This window comes from Acomys russatus, chromosome 21 (genome assembly GCF_903995435.1).
Source record: "Acomys russatus chromosome 21, mAcoRus1.1, whole genome shotgun sequence".
NCBI classification, from domain to species: domain Eukaryota; kingdom Metazoa; phylum Chordata; class Mammalia; order Rodentia; family Muridae; genus Acomys; species Acomys russatus.
Window position 1 is genome coordinate 42,182,909 of NC_067157.1, and position 22,572 is coordinate 42,205,480.

Below are 22,572 nucleotides of genomic sequence, written 5' to 3' on the forward strand. Positions count from 1 at the left end.
AGCACCCTCTTCAGTCTTCTGGCCCAGTATATCTGACAGGCATATGTGAAGCAGGAACCATTGAGGACTTGCTTACCCTGCCTTGGCAGAGTCTGGCCGTCGACTCTGACATCCACTAGCATTCTGGTACCGGAAAAGCATGATGGTACATGTGTACCTGAAAGTCATCAGTTTCCAACCATCACCATAAAATTCATGTCCTTCCAGGTGTTTATAAAACACACTATTCTAAAGTTTAAAACTACACAATTAATTTGTTATTTCAAGATTTCTCAAGATTTTTCATAAGCTAACATGTATCTCCAGAGTGGAAAATTATGCAATACTTCCCAAATATACTACATCATAGAAACCCATTTTCATAAAAGGTACAGGGTCCACATTTCACAAACCACATCTTAGAAGACACTACTGTAAATTGAAGCCCTTGTCATTTTCCTGCATGGAGTCTGGCAGTTTTAACTATTAAATAATTTGTTCTGGCATTGATGAACCATCTTGCTGTGATATCCCAGACATGGTCCCCAGCGATAGTGGAACACTAGAGGGTATCTAAAACTAATGTAAATCTGCGTCAAATGTAGCCCTGGATGCTACCCAACTTGGTTCCCTGCCTGAAGACCTGATAAAGAGTCATCCTACATTGTGTGAAATCCATCAGGCTGTCATTATTTACCTGTGCATTTGTTATATGGAGTTATACTTCTTTATAACTCATGTTGGTCAGCAGGAACCTGGTTGTTCCTTTGGACTTCCACAAGGCATGCTCTGAAGCTTGACAAGGACCCTCCCCGGACTTAGGCTTGCAACTGTATATGCTTCTTCAGTCAAACAAATAAGCAGTTGTTTCCTCTACTCCTGTCATAATCCCTCAAAGACAGAACAATGCGATTTAGAACACTGACCTGTGAGCCTTCTCAGAATTTGTTTACAGTAGTGGGGATCTAACACAGGAACTCACACAAGCTAAGCAAGCACCCTATCACTTGAATACACCCTTAGTCCTAAGATGATTTTTTTTCTTTTTTCAAATTCATTTTACAGCCTGATCCCAGCCCCCTCCCTCCTGTCCTTCCAGCCCCACCTTCACACCTCTTTCCCATTCCCCCATCCTCTTATGCTCAGAGAAGGGAGCCCCCACCCATGGGTACCAACCCACCCTGGTACAACAAATCATTGCAGGACTAGGCACATCCGTTCCCACTGAGGCCAAACAAGGCAGCCCAGGTATATGAAAGGGATCCAAAGGCAATCAGCAGAGTTGAGATGGCCTCTGTTCTAATTGTTAGAGGACCTACATAAAGAATGAGCTGCATTTCTGCAACATATGTGTAGGGGACAGAGGTCCAGCACATGCATCCTCTTTGGTTGGTGTTTCAGACTCTGTGAGGCCCCATAGACCCAGGCTAGTTTACTCTGTAGGTCTTCTTGTGGTATCCTTGACCCCTCTGCCTCCCTCCATCCTTTCTTCCACTCTTCTACAAGACTCCAAAAGTTCAACCTATTGTTTGGCTGTGGGTCTCTGCATCTGTTTCCATCAGCTACTGGATGAAGCCTCTCAGAAGACATTTATGCTAGGTTTCTGTCTGCAATCATAGCAGAGTATCATTAATAGTGACAGGGCTTGGCTCTCTCCCATGGGGTGGGTCTCAAGATGATTGTTTCTAAGCAGAATTTTAAATACAATGTTAATGGCTTGATGGTTCTTAGGGGCTCTTGGGCTCTATGAGGATATAACAATATCATAACATTTATTTCAATGAGTGGCCCACATATTTGAAAGACTGGTGACAATGCGAATGCTATGTGTGTGGTGCCTTCTCTTTTAGAAGGGATACACGTTTGTGGCGGAAGCATATACTGGCGAATCATATGTGTCAGGTGCACGATGGAAACTGAGGCTCATCGGCTCTTACAGCCCACTACCGTTCCTCTCTCGAGATGCTCCATGCAACACCTTTACCATAAAGGAAATCAGAGACTACTACATCCCGAATGACAAGAAAATCCTCTTCAGGTATAACTACATAATAGAGAGATGAAGGCATTCTTTATAAATATTAATTATTTTTATTAAAATGAATTAATAATTCTGGTGCATTAAATTCAAAATTCTGTGAAAATAACTAATTAACAATAACATTGGTGAATGGATACTGAGCACCCTGGCTCTGAATTCTGATTCTGACATACCAGCACTTTGTGTGTTCTCCCCGTGTCGTCTTAATGCTCCTCCATTCCTTCAGGGTCTTCATTATGTTGGTTGCATGAACTTGTTGTATTTGGAATCAAGACTCCCAATATATTCCTTTTAAAAATTGCACTGTCACCCCACATTCTTAATTTTTAGGTCTAGCCTTTACTACCAAGGCAGTTACTTTTCTAACATAATATTTACACATGTGCTATAAAATGTGTGTTAGTTTTCCATTGGCTGTAGAGTAAAACTCAAGCTGTAGCATCTAATGTTCCTTGTCCTTGCTCAGCCACCAACTTCTAGCCAGGGCTGCCTCTTAACAGAACAAAATGTTCCTCCAGAAATGTAAGTTGTACAATTTTATTTTCCTAGCACACTTATTTATTTTGTAATATTCCATCCTCATTTTGACACTTAATACTTTTCAAAATGTAAGCCCTTTGTATTGAAATTCACAAATATAAATACCTGGTCCAGATGCCATTTTATGGTAAACAATTTGGGCAATGTATACATTCTAGCTGATTCTTTGTACATCAGCCTTTATGAGAATTAATGTAAATGGAAGGCCAGATACATGTCCTTTCAAATAGGAATTAGCACAGTGCCTAATGCATAATTGGCCTACATTAAATTTCTTCTCTTTTTAATAGAAAATGCTCTTCTGCCTGAATTTAGAAATGCATTAACCATATAAATGCCATTTATAATCTATCAACAAACAGCCTTCACTTTGCTGTTGCTTCTTATGTCAGTCTTTCTGGTCGTAGTTTACCATGTTTAAGATTGTAACGATGAGAGTGGTTCTGACATTAAGTACTATGTAATTATCATTTATTAATAGCATTAAGATGTTTTTAGCTATTTTATGACTGCCCATATTCACTCATGTAAATACAGAGCCATTTACTTGGTTAAAGGCTGCTTCTTATTGTTAAAAGCATGACAGACATGGTCTATGGTACCTAGTTAAAAAAAAATGCCCTATTACTTTCTAGGGCTTTTTTTATATTGAAGAGATCATGTGTTTTAAAAGTACCACACCAGGGTGAATTGGTTTTCAGAAGAAAAAACTTAAGTCTTTCTGATATAATTTGCTAAATAATATACTCTGCCTGATTTTTTCTATAATTCCTATAGTCAACGTGTAGAATATTAACATATCACTCAGATGGCTTCCAGATGTTGACTTGAGTGAAAAGGGATGTAGAGGGTAGAGGGACAGACAGACAGCTCTAAGATAGTTCAAGTGGTAACCCTGGCAACAGCAAACACTTCAGCTCATTGCTCTGCCACAGCTGCCATGTTAAGGACTTGACACAATACTGAGTGGCTGAATGGCAAAATTGTCTCCTTCCACACTCTGAAGTCAAGTTGTCACCAGGGTGGGTATCTCCAAGGTATTCTGGGAAGAATTTGTTTCTTAACTTCTTCTCTGTGTTCTTTGTCTACTCATGTTCTTCACTGTGTGGATCCATCTTACAAATTTCTGTTTTCCTCGTTATATGGTGTTGCATCATGTAACTGTTTCTAAATCCCACCTTTCTAAGCTCATCAGCCATATTGATTTGGCCACATCCTTTAACTTTTCCTGTGAAAAATTATTTTCACATGAGATGACCTTGTGAGGTTGCCAACATGGCTTTTATACAAAGAAGAGATAACAATTCAACCAACCATAAAGAGGTGCATGGATCTAGAGAAAAAATATTTTACAAAGTTGAGGTAAAATTGAAAGCCTTGGCTGATTGCATTTGCCTTGGGAAATGTCTGAATGATGTCATTTACTTCAGGTAAGGACATAGGGCAGAAGATAATCCGTAAGGTAGTCAGTAGGAAGACAGTTCTTGATTGTAAACATCGCTAACAACCACATGACTCTTTGAGAGAGAGCTGAGCTCGAGGCTTCCATTTAGAAACCTTGATAACATTTAATCTCCTGGAGAACCCAGGAAACTGTAGAATGAATGTTGATTTCAATCTATGAATGAGAACAGAGCACTGCTTCTTTGACATGAGTGGGATATCAGTGACAGAGGGCCTGAGAAAGCAGACTCAAAGAGAAGGGACAGTATGAAGTTGTTCTACTCAGAGGGGACAGGTGTCTAGAGAGAAGTCACCAAGGGTCCCTTCAACCCTGCTGGACTCTCCCAAGACATCAGAAGATAAGAGCAGAAGTTTCCCTGCATATGGAAGCTGCACACTGCTTGGAATTCTGCCAGTGCAAATCAAGACTCCGGTTAGTGCTGAGCAAGTGAGTGGGAGGCAATTGATGAGAAAAGCAAAAGGGGAGGGCCCTGTGGAAGGGTAGTCAGGGGACTGTGGAGTGCAAAGCGATAGCTTTGGGGTTTGCCACTTGTATTTGCATTTGCTTAAAGTAACTGAAAGCCTATATCAAGGCCTGGACATTTGTGAAGAATTACTGGAGATAGAAAACAACAACAAAAATAAAAAAATAAGAACCAGAAAGATAGCTCAGAGGGTCAAGTGCTTGCCATGAAATACTCAAGCATGACAATCTAAGCTCCATCCCAAGAATTCATGGGAAGGTGAAAAGAGAACCAACCATGTGTGCTTGCATGCATATGTTCTTTTTCAATCTCAATCTCTCACTTCTCTCCGTCCCCATATCACATGTGTATGTGTGCTTGCATGCGGGCCTCTCCCAATTTCATTCTCTCATCCCTCCCCCTCCCCTTTCCCGTCATCCCTCCCTTTCACTCTCTCTCTCTCTCTCTCTCTCTCTCTCTCTCTCTCTCTCTCTCACACACACACACACACACACACACACACACACACACACTAGAATACAATTTTTAATTAAAAAATACAGGCAGTGGTGGTCATGTAACTGTCAAGAATGGTGGCTTTTAGGTATAAGTGGCTTCTCATCATACTTAACGAAAAGATGCAGTTCTTACTTGGAATTTTCTAATGCCAGAAACATATGCTACTGTTTTTCTCGACTGTGTGATATTGGCTTCCTTTGTCAAGGTCTGCAGTAACTAACATTTTAGCATTTCCTTGGCCTTACAAAGCTGTTTTACTTTCATGTGAGGGAATGAGAAAATCACACCATTTCTCTTACCGACTTGGGGGACAGATCAGTGTTCTTTCTCATAAAGCTGAACCTTTCTCACAATAGGTACTCCATTAAAGTGACAGGGGCACAGTGTATTACAATACAAGTCCGCACATCCAAATCCGATGCCTTCGTCAAGCTGCAAGTGCTGGAGAGCGAGGAGACCATGGTGAGCACCGTGGGCAAAGGGCAAGCCATCATTCCTGCCTTCTACTTCCTTGGAAGTGAAAAAGCACTGAGCTCCCAGTGTAAGTACCTGTCTGGGGTGTCAACCGCATTCATAAACAGAGCCTTGTAGTACTGTGACATTTGAAATGTTTAAAATAGAAATCATGAGTTGCCACTTGAAAAACACTGAATTTGACCCCAGTGATGCTATTGTAATTATGTGTCTAAGTAGGCTCCAAAACCAATAGATTGCTTAGGAATCTCCTTTCAAGATTGTACTTTGAGAAAATTTATTTCTTATACATGAGCCTGCTTTTGTTTTTTTATTTATCTGTATGAGTATTCACCTACATGTCTGAATGGGCACCATATGCCTGGTTGCTCCCACAGAGGTCAGAAGGAGGAGTTGGCTCACTGGGAACTGGGTCCACTGGTAGCTTTAAGGTATCATGTGGATGCTGGGAACTAAACAAAAGTCCTCTTCAGGAGCAGCATGTGCTCTTTACTGATGAACCATCTTTCCAGCCCCATGTAAACTTTCTCAATAACCTTCTCTAAGACTAGAAAACTTGAAAGACTCCAATGGTTTTTTTTTTAAAGTTTATCTTCTTAAAATAAGCATGTCCTTTTAAGTATACTATATGCTATTAGCACAAACTATACATATATATATATACAGCCTATTAAATCAGTAATACCAATGAATATCAAATATACTAACATACTGTTTCTCCTTTTTAGCTAGCAAGCAAATTCTCTTATCTCATACTTCACCTAAGAAAGAGCCAGAAGTGATGCCCAAAAGAAAACCTGGCCAGACAAGTCAGAAATCTTTTAAGGGAAGGCCGGGAAGTGTGTTGGCAGATATGGGTATGCCTCTGCTGGAAGACGAAGTTATGAGCATACCCACTATTGAGGAAAATTTTAGCACAGGACAGCAGGTACATTAACAGAGAGAAAGAGAGGGAGAGGGAGGGAGAAGGAAAGAGAGAGGGAGGGGAGGGAGGGAGAGAGGAAAGAGAGAGGAGAGGAAAAAAGAGAGAGAGGAGAGGGAGAGAGAGAGAAAGAGGAGAGGAGAGGAGGAGAGAGAGAGAAGAGAGAGGGAGATGAGAGAGGGAAGAGAGAGAGGGAGAGAGAGGGAGAGAGAGAGAGAGAGAGAGAGAGGCGAGAGAGAAAGCGAGAGGGAGGGAAGGGAGAGGATGAGGAGAGAGAGAGAGAGAGAGAGAGAGAAGAATTGATTAAGGCTAGGAAGGTGGCTCAATGGGCAAAATATCCATAAGTAGCTCCAGCCTGGGAGGGTGACGCAAGCAGGTCTCACTGGCTAGTTAGCTTAGGGAAAATGGAAAATTCTAGATTCGGTGAGAGACTCTGTCTCAAAAAACTAAGATAGAGAGTGACTAAGGAAGAAACCTGAAATTGACTGTGGCCTCCATCAAGTGCACCTGTATACACATGTTCACATGTGCGCAGGCACACAGAGGGAACACATTAATGTAAACACAAGTGAAGATTTGTCACAGAATGTGCACAGGGACTGGGGCTTTTCTGTGATGATGCTTTGATCATACTACTTAGAAATCGTTAGAGACTTTCAACCAAAATTAATCAAAAGAGATGGGGGAAGGACACATCATACTCATCAAAGAAAAAGATCCATCAAAATTCTGAACATCTATGCTCCAAATAAAAGGACACCCACATTCATAAAAGAAACATTACTGATGCTTAAATCACACATCAAACCCTAGATATGAACAGTGGGATACTTTAACAGGTTATTGAGACAGAACCTAAACAAAGAAATAATGAAGCTAACCAACGTTATGAATCAAATGGACCTAACAGTTACTTACAGAGCATGATACTCTAACACAAAAGAATATACCTTTTTCTCAGAACCTCTTGAACCCTTCTCCAAATTTGACAATATAGTAGGTCACAAAGCAAGCCTCAACAGATACAAGAAAATTGATATAATATCTTGTATTCTATCAGAACACTATGCATTAAAGCTGGACTTAAACAACAGAAATAACAGAAAGCCTACAAACTCATAGAAACTGAACAACTCTCTACTCAGTGACTACTGGGTCAAGGAATAAATAATAAATAAATGAGACTTGCTAAAATTCAATGAAAATGAAGACACAACATATCCAAACATATGATATACAATGAAAGCAGTATTGAGAGGAAAGTTCGTGCACTAAGTGCCTTCATAAAGAAATTGGAGGGACCTCATACTAGCATTTAAAAGCACACCTGAAAACTCTAGAACAAGAAGAAACAAACATGCCTAAGAAGAGTAGATAGAAGGAAATAATAAAACTCAATCTGAAATCAATAACTTATAAACAAAGAGAACAAGACAAAGAATCAACAAAACCAAGAGCTGGTTCTTTGAGAAAATGGACAAACTCTTAGCCAAACTAAATAAAATATAGAGAAACAGTATCCAAATTAACAAATTCAGAAATGAAAAGGGGGACACAGCAACAGACACAGTGGAAATCCAAAGAATCATTAGGTCTTATTTCAAAAATCTGTACTCCACAAAATTGGAAATTCTAAAGGAAATGGACAACTTGCCTGATAGATACCACTTACCAAAGTTAAATCAAGATCAGGTAAACAAGTTAAATAGACCTATGCCCCCCAAAGAAATAGAAGCAATTATTAAAAGCCTTTTAACAACAACAACAACAAAAGCCCTAGACCAGAAAGTTCTAGCACAGAATTAAAAAAAAAAAAAAAAGCTAATACCAGTACTACTCAAACTATTCCACAAAATAAAAGCAAAGGAATATTGCCAAAGTCATTCTGTGAGGCCACAGTCATCCTGATACCTAAACCCTACAAAGATTCAACCAAGAAAGAGAATTTCAGACCAATTTCCCATGTGAACATTGATGCAAAATACTCAATAAAATACTCACAAACCAAATCCAAGAACACATATAAAAACATCATCCACCATAATCAAATAGGCTTCACCCTAGGGATTCAGGGATGGTAAAGTATATGAAAATCCATCAATGTAATCTACCACATAAGCTAAAAGAAAAAAAAAAAAAAACCCCACATGATCATCTCATTAGACTCTGAAAAAAAGCCTTTGACAAAATCTAACACCCATTCATGTTAAAAGTCTTGGAGAGATCAGGGACACAAGACACATACCTAAACCCAATAAAGGTAATACGCAGCAAGCTGAGAGCCAACATCAAATTAAATGGAGAGACACTTAAAGCAATCCTACTAAAATCAAGGACAAGACAAGACTGCCCACTCTCTCCACGGCTGTTCAATATGGTACATGAAGTTCTAGCTAGAGCAATAAGATAACTAAAGATCAAGGAGTGATGAGGCTTAAGGCCTGCATCTCAATTGAGGTTCCCCTCTCTCAGATGACTCTAGACCATATCGAGTTAACATAGAACGAGCCAGAACAAAGAGAAACACTGATTTTTTTGGAGGGGATGGGGAGAGGTGGAACTATCATTCAAGGGAGAAAAGGTAATCTGTCTATCAGAGGCAAGGGACCCTTCCTGTCCTTCACCACAGCTAATACTGTATATAAAGGTGGTTTCCACCTACACTGTAGATTTAAGTGGGAATATTAATCCACAAAGGTAATAAAAGATGATGCAGAAGACCAATTTCCTAATTTAAGGATAAAGAAAAGAAAACCCTAAATGCCAACCACTTTGAAAAGATACTCAGGTTCTATAGAAATATAAGAAAGGATGAAACAGAAATGGGATTTTTACTTTATGCCCATTGAAGTGGTAAAAATCAGAAATGTAGATGACGGAGGCAGTGACTGGAATGGAGAATGTTAAATACGCTTTAACTGTGAGACCCAGGGTGTCGTAGCTACTGTTCTACTGCTGTATGAGACAGTACATGATCAAGACTACTTATAAAAGAGAGGATTTAACTAGGGGAGCCTATGGTAAGAGGCGTGGCAGCAGGCAGGCAGGCAAGAGGCTGGAGTAAGAGGTGGAAGCTAACATCTTATCTGCAAGTTGGAGGCGGAGAGACTGGGCCTGATATAAAGCCCACCCTCCAGGACACACCTCCTCCAATAAGTCACACCCCCTAATCTTTCCCAAAACAGTTCTATCAACTTGAGAGGAAGCATTCAAACCTAGTAGCTTATGGCGTGGAGGTGGGGTGGGGTGAGGTGGGTGTTCTTACTCAAACCTCCACAGCGTGTTTCTGAAAAAAAAAAAAAAAAAAAGTATCATTTAATTAACCCATGATTTTTATGTTTCATAAAGTTATCCATTATAAGCTTGACCTAGTAACTTTGTGCATGTACACGCTGATTCTCTTGGCTGGCTTGACTCCCTGCCTTTCCGCTCTCAGTGTTACAGGTACATCATACAATGCTTGGTGTTGTTTAACAGCTGGTCACTCAATGAAACTCAACTGACATTTGTTCAAATGCTGAAAGACTTGGAGAAACTTGATATCAAAGGTATGCCGACCTAAATACTTTTACAATATTTTTTAAATTTCATGTGTATAAGTGTTTAGCCTGCGTGTATTCATGTGCACCGTGTGCATGCCTTGTGCCTGTGGAGGTCTAAAGAGGGCATTGGCTCTCTGGAAACAGGAGTTACAGATGATGGAGTCTCCATGTGAGTGTTAGGGGCAGAGCCCTGGTCCTCTGCAACAGCAGCAGTGTTCTTAACCCTGAGCCACCTCTCCAGCTCCATACCTTAAATGTTAAGTACATTAGTCATACTCTATATAATCTATAGTTTCATATTTTCTGTCATATTAATTATGTTTCAATATTTTTACTGCATAATTTATGAAAAATAAAAGTATGTTATTATGGAGGCCGAGCCTAAACACGTTTTGTCCAAGTAGCAAAACTTATGCAGCAGTTATACTTGTAAACCTTTCAAGAAATAAACAGATGGCTTTTATGGTTATACAACTCTATTTCCCATAATAGTCAGGAAAGAATAACACGAAGATGGACTCTGAAGGTACACATATTTAATCACAGAACTCAGGAGGCAGAGGCAGGTGGATTTCTCTGAGTTCAAGGGCAGTATGGTGTTCATAACTACATTGATTCAGGGTTACATAGTGAATCCCTGTCTCAAAAATATGTTACGCTGGGGCTGGAGAGGTAGCTCAGAGGTTAAGAGCACTGCCTACCTTCCAGAGGACTGTGGTTCAATTCCTAACACTAACTTGACCCGATACCCTCACACAGAAATACATTCAAGGAAAACACCAATGCACATAAAAAATAAAAAGGAATCATAAAAAATTTTAAATGTATGCTAAAGATTCATATGCAAATAAAACATAATTACATACATAAATAGAAATAATAGAAAAACAGTACAGTATTGTCAGTGCTTCTGCGTTCAGCAAAGCTAGCTTTCTTTCTTTTTTTCTTCCTGCTCCTCAGGGACAATTCATAGTGCTCATAAATGTTAAATTATATTCCTGGAAGATTAGAACTATAGTAGAGAAAAGAATAAAATCCAAGCCTTCTTGTTTGCCTGGGTGGTCTAGTCCTTGAGATGCCCTATGCTAATTACAATCATTTGTTAGATCGATCTTGATACAACCAAGATAGTCATGCTACTGTTGCTCAAATCAATTCCAAATATATAGCATGTAACAGAGGACAGGTTACCCAAGACCTGCTCAAGAGAAGAGCCCTTCGTGGGTGGATACATAAGTCAGTGAAGTAAACCAGCCAGGCATGTGCAAGGCTCTGGGTTCAAACTAAGTGGGAGATGATGGAAGGAGGGAGAGAAAGAGGGTGGAAAGGAGGGGAAAAGAAGGAGGGAGAGAGGGACTGGAGGGGTGGAGGGGGAGAGGGGGGAGAGGAACAACCTGATTACCATCACATGGGAGTCATTTTTTTTTGTAATCTGAATAAATTATTTTTTAATTTTTATTATTAATTTATTCATATTACATCTCAATTGTTAGCCCATCATTTGTATCCTCCCATTCCTCCCTCCCTCCCGCTTCCCCACTACTCCCCTCCCCTATGTCTGTGACTGACCCTGTCAAGAGAACAAAGCGACAACCTACAGACCGGGAAAAGATCTTCACCAACCCTTCATCTGACAAAGGTCTAATATCCAAAATATATAAAGAACTCAAGAAATTAAACGCCACCAAACCAAATAACCCAATAGAGAAATGGGGCTCAGAACTAAACAGAGAATTCTCAACAGAGGAATATCAAATGGCTGAGAAACACTTAAAGAAATGCTCAACCTCCTTAGTCATCAGAGAAATGCAAATCAAAATGACTCTGAGATTCCATCTTACACCCATTAGAATGGCTAAGATCAAAAACTCAAATGACACCACATGCTGGCGAGGATGTGGAGAGAGAGGAACACTCCTTCATTGCTGGTGGGAGTCTTGTCAACAGGGAAATACTGACTGATAGAAGAAGAAGAAAGCCATGTGCACACATGTTAAGCTATCCAGGGCAAAGCAACATCACACAGTTCATAATTAAAGTCAATTTAAAGAGTGTGTAAAATGTGAAGATAACAACTCGAGTAAAGGCATGGTGGCGCATGCCTTTAATACCAGCACTCGGGAGGCAGAGGCAGGTGGATTGCTGTGAGTTCGAGGCCAGCCTGGTCTACAAAGTGAGTCCAGGATAGTCAAGGCTACACAGAGAAACCCTGTCTTGAAAAAACAAAACAAAACAAAACCCAACTCGAGTTAAGTCTATAAGAGGAAAGTCAGGCTGAGATGGGGAAATGTATCACAGTAGCTAAGCTGCTGACTTCTGTCACATGTAAAGCCAGGAGAGCTCTGGTCTTGAAAGATTCTCACAAAGGCACAGGTGGTCTGTAGGAGTTCTCAGCTCCTCGTAGCATTAAAAAATAGTACCAGAGTTATTCTATATTTCAACTACAATATAGGCCTGCAGGACTCATAACATGTATTGTTTTGTGATATCACATTTGTCAGTTTCATGTTGGATAAGCAACTGCTGAAATTAAACCATGCCATCATATTTGTTGATGAAAAGCAGTAAGCAAAGAAACTAAGACTTTATTACATTTAAAACAATCTGGGGAGATTTTCTATTTGAGAGGAGTTGTTGAGAAATCTTTTTGACAATCAAATAGCTTTTGAGTTCAGAGTAAGAGGTTGTTACTAATTGTGTTTAAAAATAGTCTTCTAATTACATTTTGTTTAGTGTGTGTGCATGTGTGTGTGCATTTGTGTGTGTATGTGTGTGTGCCCGCATACATGCACACACTTACTTCAGCTTTTGAGTATGGAAATCAGAGGGCAACCTGTGTGAGTTGATTCCTTCTTGCATTACTGTGGGTCCCTGAGATCAAACTCAGATAACCAGGCAACATTCCCCATTCACCTAATGAGCTTGTCTTGAGGACTCTTAAGTGTGGATTTTTAGGTGACCAGTTAATTAAATTAAAACATATCAATACATCAACTGTAGTGTTTCAGTTCTATTTACAGCTCACAGCTTACATATTTTCTAGTTATTTTTTTAATTTGAAGGATATTGAGTGTTTAGAAAACTTTAGTTCTTGATGTTTTAATTATCAATATTTAGCTTAATTTTCAACTATAAATATTTTTATCAAGAAGAAATAGGTCATGTTATTTTGTTACTATGCATTTAAAATTTCATATTCACCCTGAAATCATAAAATATTTTTCATTAATTTAAACCATTTAATTTCTTTGAGAAATATATGATTTGATGTTTTTCAAAACTTTACATTCTTATGCCCTAGAAATAAAAACAAAACCAAAAGAATCCCCAGGTCTGATATACAGACACAGATCTATATTTCTGCTATTATTTATAGGAACTGTGACTTCCTGCAATGTGAGACAACAGCGCCACCTTTTGTTTATTTCAGTACCTACAGTTCAGCCTTCAGCATTGTGATGCTGTCATTCTAAACTCATATCCCACCTCTTTATGTTAGTATTCAAGGCCTTTGAAGTTCTGATTTATCTATTAAAATACATAATTCTTATCTATCAGACACTCTTGGTTTAGGGGCTTAGGTGATAAAGGCTTGCTGGGGTTATTTGTTTTAGGAGAGAACTACACAATGAAGCATTGTGAATCCAAGTCAAAAAGTCTTTGATGGAACAACATATTACATACATTTTATGTCGATATGGTTTAGAATATAATATTTTATAATAACAGACATTTTAAGATATATTACAAAACAAACATGTTAACATATATAAGATTATTTTGTTTCCACTTACAAGGAAGTGAACCTCTTAGGCAAACATGTACTTTGGCCTAAAGAAATTTAGAAATTATAAGAATGTTCGAACACAAATCAGATTTCAGTTTCCAAGGATGTAAATCAAATCACTGATATTAGAGTCAGTAGACTGGGTTCCATCTCACAGCTTATTCTGATACATGCTGCCAACATAATGCACACTTCTTGCAAGCCTTGCACACTAAAGTAAGCAACCTGATTATCACTGCATCCTATGGATTTAAAAGGGCACAGCATGAATACAGACAAAATTTACATTTTGTCACCATCAAAAGGAAAGAAGTGTAGAAGAGCAAAGGTCTTGTACATTAATAAGATTAAGTGGGTACTAATTCATGCTTATTATAAATAAATGCTTTAATCATAATCTTACTCAGAGACACCACTAAGAAAATGAAAATGTATAGAAAACAAACAAAAACATGGGAGAATTAAAAAACTGCAGAAGTAAGTATGGATTTGAAGCAAAAGAAGATAGTCTAAGAAGATCAGAGGAACAAAAAGATATGTAGTGAGATAAATATAAAAATGGCTGCTGTAAATCCTCCCTTTTGGGTAATTATGTTTTGTAATTTAAATGTGCCTTATAACAAAACATCATTGAACTGTATATGTTAATAAGAGGGAAATCCTTTAATTTCAAAGATATAACAAGTTTTAGGACAAAGGGATGGAACACACATTACAAATAGTAACCCAGATAAACCAAGAATTGTCAATAATAGATTTTTAAAGGCTAAAACAGGTATTTGAGTTATTTCATAATGCTGAAGAGACCACATATCCATAAAGCAAAACCATTACAAACGTCTGAACCTAACAGCAGTCTTTAAAATACATGAAGCAGAACTCGTATTGAAAGAAGAGATGGCTAATTCTACAGCAAGCTGGAAATTTCTGTTACTGCACTTTAACTAGTGGCAAGGAACTTAAGCAAAATTCATAAGCTTATAAAACACTTGAATAACATGGAAAATAACCTGCCCTAGGAAAAGAATTCTCCACCAAGCACCTCCAGGACCTCTGGAGCATCTGCAGGATGACGCCAGATGAAGCAATGATGTGAGTCTGAACAACCGGGCAGGGGTCGAAATCAGGCAGCTATGTTCTCTGTTCACAATGGAAGAAAACTAGAAACCAGTATGAAATGAATGGGGAGATTTCACAGCTGTGGAAAAAGCAAACCTGTCTTAACATAATTGTCTACATTAAAAAAAATAAACCCTGAAAAATGGAGTTGAGAGGGATGGCTCAGAGGATAAAGAACACTTACTGCCCTTGTAGAGAACAAAGATTCAGTTCCCAGCACCTACATGGTGGCTCACAGCTGCCTGTAACTTCAGCTTCAGAAAATCTGATGTCTGAGGCCACCTATATGCAACAATGCCACACACACACACACACACACACACACACACACACACACACACACACGCACACAAGCACAAACACAATAATCTTTTTAAAGAACAAACTAAAAAATATAAAGGAAGGAAAGAAAATTAATCTCAAATCAAAAGGAAGGAAATAGTAAAGGTTAGAGCATAGAGGAATGAACTGCATAGCACAGGCCACAATCAAGGTAACTATGTTATGAGGAAAAAGGCACCCAGAAGACAAGCAAGGTGATTAGCGACCTGATGGGTGTATAACCTTAATGTTCTAAAGCCCACTACTCTATATACTGATGAGGCCAAGAATTCTGAGGGCACTGCCTGACAAAATTCCAGTCCCCCAACACCCAGGTGTCCTTAAGGCCTGCCTGACAAAGTGCCAGTGCCTGGATGTCTTGGATTGACCCTTTACTGTGGAAATTCCTCCCTGCTAGAGGCTTCTCTCCAAAGTTTAGAATTGGAAATTAGTAAAAGCTGATGCTAAAAAGTTATTGGTGATTCCCTGGGAAAATATAACTATGTAGAAAATTGAGTATTTTATAGAATTTATTCAGATTCACTGTTAGATTATTAATAACTGATTTTGGTAAATGATTTAGAGGATTTAAAAAGAATTAATAAAGAAGAAAATTTAGGGAAACTTTGAAAGCTGACAAACTGTAATTAAAATCACTAGGTCTTTATGCTCAGCTTCAGAAACTAGGAACTAGTTTAGAAAGAAAGAGATTTTGATCATGCCATTATCAACAGTCCTTGGTACCTGCTTAAAAGCAAAAGAAAAACAGTTTTAAAATTCTAATGTTCCTTTACAGGACTATAGTAAAAACAGAAATTGTATTAAAGTAAAAGTACACAATGAGGTTAAAGGAAGGTATTGGAAACAGGGCTAAAGTTCTAATAATTTTCTATTCTTTACAAAACTACAATAAAGATAAAATTTGTATTGATACAGGAATTCAAGACAAAGTCACAGAGACAGGCATGTTGGCTCAGAGAACTGTCCGCCCTTCTAAATAAACTTGACAGGCCAGGACTTCTCTGATGTTCTGGAAAGACAAAAGGACAAGCTACCTCCAAGTAAAAAGACTACATAATGTTTTTAAATGATAGTTTTATTTTAAATATTAAAAAAAGAAAAAGAAAGGATCTACTAAGGTTCAGGAAGACAAGTTTAGGGTATCATATGGAGGCATTGATCTTTGATCTATTTTTTAAATATATTTTATTAATTTATTCATATTACAGCTCAATTGTTATCTTGATCTATTAACTATATCCCAACTTAAAACAAAATTAAATAGAGTCACTTTATTTAACATCTTTTGTAACCCCAAGGCTTTACGATACCAATCATAAGGAAGAAAATTTTGAGGTAAAAGAAAATTGATTTTATCCTAAAGTTAAGTTTTAGTCCTCAGGAAATTTGCTGTTTGCTTGCTTTCTGTTCCCCTTGTTCTTATACACTTATGTAACCAAGAAAGATTTCAAGCTGTGTAATCAATGATTAAAGTCTTTAAGGAAATGATTTTGTGTATAAATAAAGGTTATAAGAGACACACGTTGTCAAAGCAGGTAAAGCCACTAAGGCTTCCTCTCTGTCCCGGCTCTCGTCAAAAGAAATTGAGTGGTGTTCTGCGTCTGATTCTTTGTTCCCTTGCTGCTCTTACATTCACCTTTCTTCAGGATCCAACCCTCATCCGGAGCGGGAGTCTGCCAATATACACCAATATTGAGTTTATGCTATATGAACTATATCTGAATTTTATTAGAATTTTGACCAGTTCTTATGAAACTTTTGTTTACAAGGAAAATAATCCAACTTCTTTGGATGAAGAAGCATTTTCCCAGAGCGCTTGTCATGTCCCTACAGGAAATGGTCTTGTCGTCATATCATGTCTCATTTGTTTTCATTTTCATGTCTCTTTAGCTCATATAGAGAAACATGAAGAACAAGTTACCACAGGAAGTCCAGATTTCCATGCTGTCAGCGAAGGGCAGAAATCTGTCAGCACTTCCAAAACATCAAGGAAAGGCAAGGAGAGGGCTGCAGAGAGGGAAAAGTTAGCCAAGGAAAAGCAGGCTCCTCGCTCTGAACCACAGGTGGGTGCAAGCATGACGTCCTCCTTAAGAAGTTCTGGTGGCGTTTGCAAAATGGACGGTAAGGGGAAGTCAGCTATGGAAGAAAATGAGGGTTCACTGTCCCAGACTCCAGAAGCGGGAAATCTTGTCCACTTGCATTTAAAGATCCTATGTTTTAGCTGCATCATGTCCTCGGGAGCATCATGAAGTAAACAAGTTTGACTGTATCCACAGATTCATCCCTTAGCACCTTGGTAGTTCTCTCTCTGTCAATCAAAACTCAATACTGGAAAAGCACTTTTGGAGCCATTTAAAAAGAAATGCCAACACTCCAGTCTTCAGAAGTAAGAAAGAAAAGGATTCTCATTTCTGACATGTGGTTCTCATTAAAATACAAAGAGTATCACCTAGGGAACAAGGTCTTCTGGGTAACAATGAAACCAAATTTTAAGTGAAACCTTTATTCAGTGGCTACAACTCTCTCCTCTTCTCTGATAACATCGTTTCAGATGGGCATAGTCTTGAGCTGCTGTGATGGACTCTGCAATCACACCACTTTTAACAATTAACTTGCCTGGTAGGGTCTTGGAAGTTCTCACTTCCGGAACCTCCGGATTCAAAGCTAGTTGGCCATGAAAACCCTTTCTTTTCCAAGTTGCTTCTGGTCATGGTGTTCATTATATCAACAGAAAAACATACACACCAGCATATTAAATGGAAATGTGAGAGAGAGATTGGCAAAATGAATATTTGGAGAACAAGGGTCTCTCTCCTTCTCTGATTGTCCAGGTATGAACCTCTCCTATGTAAAAGTCAAATCCCATTTCTGCTGTCTCCAATCCTTGGAAGTGATTCTGTAGACCTTAAAGTACCCTTCACATCCAGAGTGAATCTGCAGCAACTACATTCAGAGCTAGAAATGCTTAATTATCTTGTTCAGTTTTGTGAAGACATCATGAGTGGCCACAAGTATATTTTAGACTTTATGTAAAATATTTTAAACAGTGTGTGTTTGTGTTTGTGTGTGCATGCGCATGTGTACGTTTGCATGCATGTGTACACACATACTCATAGGTGTATTTGCAGGCCAGAGGATAACCCGTGGAAAGCAGTTCTCTCCTTCTACAATATATACCCTGGGGATGGAACTGACAGCATCAGGTTTGGCAGTGAGCAGCCTTACTTCACTGGCTAGTTTCTATTTTAAAGCGGATACAGCTTAGCATCACTTGGGAAATCAATTGAAGAAATGCCTGCATCAGATTGGCTTGTGGCCATGTCTGAGAAATCATCTTTGATGATTGATGCAGGGCCCAGCCCACAGTAGGCAGCACCATCCCTATGCAGGTGAATCTGGGCTGTATAAGAAAGCCAGGTGAACAAAAGCCCGTGAATTAGCCAGCAAGCAGCCACCCTCCATGTTGTTTGCTTCCGTTCATACTTGAGCTTCTGACCTGACTTCCTCCCAGTGATGGGCCCCAGAGCATAAGCTGAAATAATCCCTTCCCTCCACCCCCCAAATTGCTTTGGTCATGGCATTTATCACATCAACAGAAAAACAAACTGCAACACCCATCAGCCAGATTTTGACTTTATTTTGTGTAATTTTAAGTCAAGACAGCGTAAAGTGATGGGCATATATACTTGTTTTCATGTGATATACATGAATATGTGCCTGTCTGTGTACATGTATGTAGTTATATGTGTATGCATGTGCCTGTAGAGGCTAAGTATTCATGTTAGGAGTCTTCCTCAATCACTTCCCAGTATATTCACTGACATAAGACCCCTCAGCTGAATCCCTAACTCATTGTGGTGGCCGGCCTAGCCAGCCAGCTTGTTCTGGGGGAATCCCATCTTTACCTTCTGAGCATCTGGGTTCCAAGTGGGCAGATTTCTTGCATTCTGAACTCTACCCTTTGTATTTTCAAAGCAAGCACACTTTATCTGCTCAGCCACATCTCCAGCTCCATAGGTGCCACTCACAATTGTACAGGCCATTGACTTCCAACAAGCACAGCCACTGTGCAGCTCCAGGTAAAGATTGTAGATTATGTCCGTGAACCCATTGCTGTCCCTGAACCTAAGCTCCAGGTAAGAACCACTACTTTCATAGAATTCATGCAGATGCCGCATACACCCGGCTTCTCTTACACCCGGACCTGCAGGACTCTTCACATGGTAGAGTACAATAGATGTCTACTTTTAGTCAAGCTCAACATCCAACATGGGAACATGCTATAAGTTCTTTGTTCACCACCCCGATATTATGTTGTTTGATTCATATGCTTTTGCGGCTGTAAAAAGTGTATAAGGAACATTCTTACCCGAGTCTTAGCAATCATGGTATGATTTCTCTATGGTAAGTGGCTCACTGTGGGATCCCTGTTTAGGAGTGAATCCTAGAACCTTCCTAGGAGAGAAAAACATTCATATTTTTAACCTTTTTCTTTCCTAGCCAATTCCCACTGCTCACTCTCAGCAAGAAGATCCAAACAAACCCTACTGGATTTTGAGGCTGGTCTCTGAACACAGTGAGTCAGACTATGTTGATGTGAAAAAAGACACAGACCGAGCAGACGAAATCCGAGCCATGAAGCAAGCTTGGGAGACAACTGAGCCAGGAAGGGCTATCAAGGTCACCTGCCTGAAAGGCTGCTCTTTCTCTCTCTCTTCATTGTTAGATGTAGTCGGAGGCATGAGCTCTGTGGGTGAAACCACAGAGGGGTTCCTTTGGGTGTGGCACTTGGAATTTAATATTAGATACTGACTAGTTGAATTGTGACATGACACAAGACTAAACTGTGACCATCAAACCCCCCTATATACATAGCTATGAGGGCTGGGTTTATATGTATCCTGAAAAACCTCAAGTAGGAGAGCATGCAACATTTAATGTATGCTTTCCTGCTAGAGCTTTAGAATAAAAAGTATGTGCTGCCCCCTTGTGGAATCTAAATACCTGTTTCTCCTTGCTCTTAATAGCACAGGCTCTCAATGTTTTTCCTGATGCTCCCGCCCTTTAATCTAGTTCCTTATGCTGTGGTGACCACCAACATATTACTTTCATTGCTACTTCATAACATAATTTTCTACTTTTATAAATCGTGATATAAATATTTTTGTAGAGGGTTGCCAAAGAGGTGAAGACCCACAAGTTGAGAATCACTGGCTCGAGGCCTTAGAACTTTAGTTAATGAAGAGCTGGCCTGGTCTAAACTACCTTATTTGTATTTTCTTCTTTCATCTTATGTTTTGGAACGCATATGTCTCTCTTCCTTTGAGTACCATGACTTTGCCTTGGCCTGCCCCACTTGCTGCTTTTCAAAGTGTTCACGGAGCTGACATCTGTCTTCTAGGCTTCTCAAGCCCGTTTGAAGTACCTCAGCCGGTTCATTAAGAAGCCACCTGAACCCCCGGCCCCTGTCCCCATCGCTGAGACTGTCTCTACTACTAAATCCTCAGAAGAAGGTTAGTGGAGGCCATGAGCTGCTCAGGCATTCAGTGGGGCCTCCTTAGTCACAAGGAATCATTTCAGAATTTATAATCCTTGGGATTGCAAAAAGCCATGTGGCTTCAATCAGGACACGAATAGCCTTTTAGTTATCAAGCCACCTGTACCTGTTTTCTCGTTCACGTGCCCATTCTCCACACATAGGTAGAAGTGGGTTTTCTTACTTAAGAGAAGTTGAAGACCGTGATGGGACAGCACACACCTGCAATCCCTACATTTGGGAGGTCGAGGCAAGAGGATTGTCGTGTCCATATTCACTTATATAGCAAATTTCAAGGCTAGCCTGAGCTACAGGCAACCCTGCGTTTAAAAGATAATAAGATGATAATGAAACCAAAGATGGAATAAGGTTCTTACTCACTGGGATGGTAGCCATGTGGAGTTTGAGACAGGCCTACAGCTTAATAATGCGGCACCTTAAGAATAAGAGTAAGAATAAGAATAGTTATAATAAAGATAATTACTTATGTGGAACCATTGTCATGGCCTGGCAACTTGCACTACTTAAATTACAGTTGATTCTGATATCCAAAGATGATTGTCTCCAAGACCTACAGTGTATTCCAAAATGCACAAGAGTTGGAGGCCCTTCTAGGAAATGGTGATGTGTTTACATATAATCTGGGTACATATTCTCCTGCATCCTTTCAATTACCCTCATGTTTTTATAGTCATAATTCAATCTAAGTGCTTTCTAAGTAGTCGCTACATTATATCATTTAGAGAATATAAAGAGAAACAAGCATATATGTTCAGTACAAATGAAACTAACATAGAACTAACTATGTAGTAAATAACAGCATACAATTTTAAACAATGTATTTCGGATTATTTAATATTTACTATACTATGTATATGTGCATGCTGTTTCGGTGGTTGCCATACTACACATACAGAGGACAAACAACTTTGTGCAGTCAGTTTTCTCCTTTCCATGGATTCTAGGAGTTGAACTCAGATCACTAGGCTTACACAGCAAGTATTACTTTACCTCTCTGAGCGTCTTGTCATTCTTTAACCTTATATGTTTATAATGTTGTATTAATTAGTTAATCTTTATGTTATGTATACGTGTGTTTTTTCCTGCATGTATATTCATGTACCACATGTGTGTCTTGTGTCCAAGGAGGCCAGAAGACAGCATCATATACCCTAAAACTAGAGTTATAGACAGTTGTCATTCAGGTACTGGGAATCAAATCTGGGTTCTCTAGAAGAGCATCTCTCCAGTCCTGCCTTAACAAATTCTTGATCCATAGTTAGTTAACTGGGTTCATGGATGTAGAACATAGAAATACAGAGGACAAACTAAACTTTTTTGACGTTTGTATACCAGCCCATTAATGTATATTCTGATTTCCAAGGCAGGGAGAATCTCAGTAATATATCTAAGTTTGTGAGAAACAAGAGACCCAGAAAGCATGCAGACCTGGCCCTCCTTTGATCCACTGTCTTGTCACGGTATAGTCATACCTATGTCCAAGTACCACTGGAGGCAGAGGCAATTCACACCCCAAATCCTCCATTTCATTCAAATCAGAATATAATGCCAAGTAGGTCGCCTACAATGGATGAATAAATAGGAGAATAATGCTTGGCTAATGTGCAAGTTGGGGTCGGTTTTTTTATGATTTCTTCATGGCCAGGAATCACTATTAGAAGTGTTGCTAAGGAAAATCCTCTCAGCTGTAGGATCTTCACAAGTAAGAATCCTTTTCAGTTCTATTTTAAGACAATTTAAATAAGTATTGACTCAGTAGTCTCTTCTCAAAGAGAAGTACCTTGCATATATACAGTGGTCCCAATACATAAGGACATTCCCCTCTATAAATATTGCCTTAGTT

At 39.2% G+C, this 22,572-nt stretch overlaps 1 protein-coding gene across 1 annotated transcript in view; it reads left to right on the forward strand.

Moving 5' to 3' along the window:
* The window catches only part of Adgb (androglobin), a 117,200-nt gene that overhangs the window by 84,077 nt on the left and 10,551 nt on the right, over positions 1-22,572 (forward strand). Inside the window, exons 26-32 of the mRNA XM_051164181.1 lie at positions 1,830-2,017; positions 5,343-5,527; positions 6,189-6,388; positions 9,819-9,930; positions 17,063-17,235; positions 19,673-19,852; positions 20,574-20,685. Coding sequence (XP_051020138.1) covers positions 1,830-2,017; positions 5,343-5,527; positions 6,189-6,388; positions 9,819-9,930; positions 17,063-17,235; positions 19,673-19,852; positions 20,574-20,685 — 1,150 coding nt within the window. The remainder of the gene's footprint in view (positions 1-1,829; positions 2,018-5,342; positions 5,528-6,188; positions 6,389-9,818; positions 9,931-17,062; positions 17,236-19,672; positions 19,853-20,573; positions 20,686-22,572) is intronic.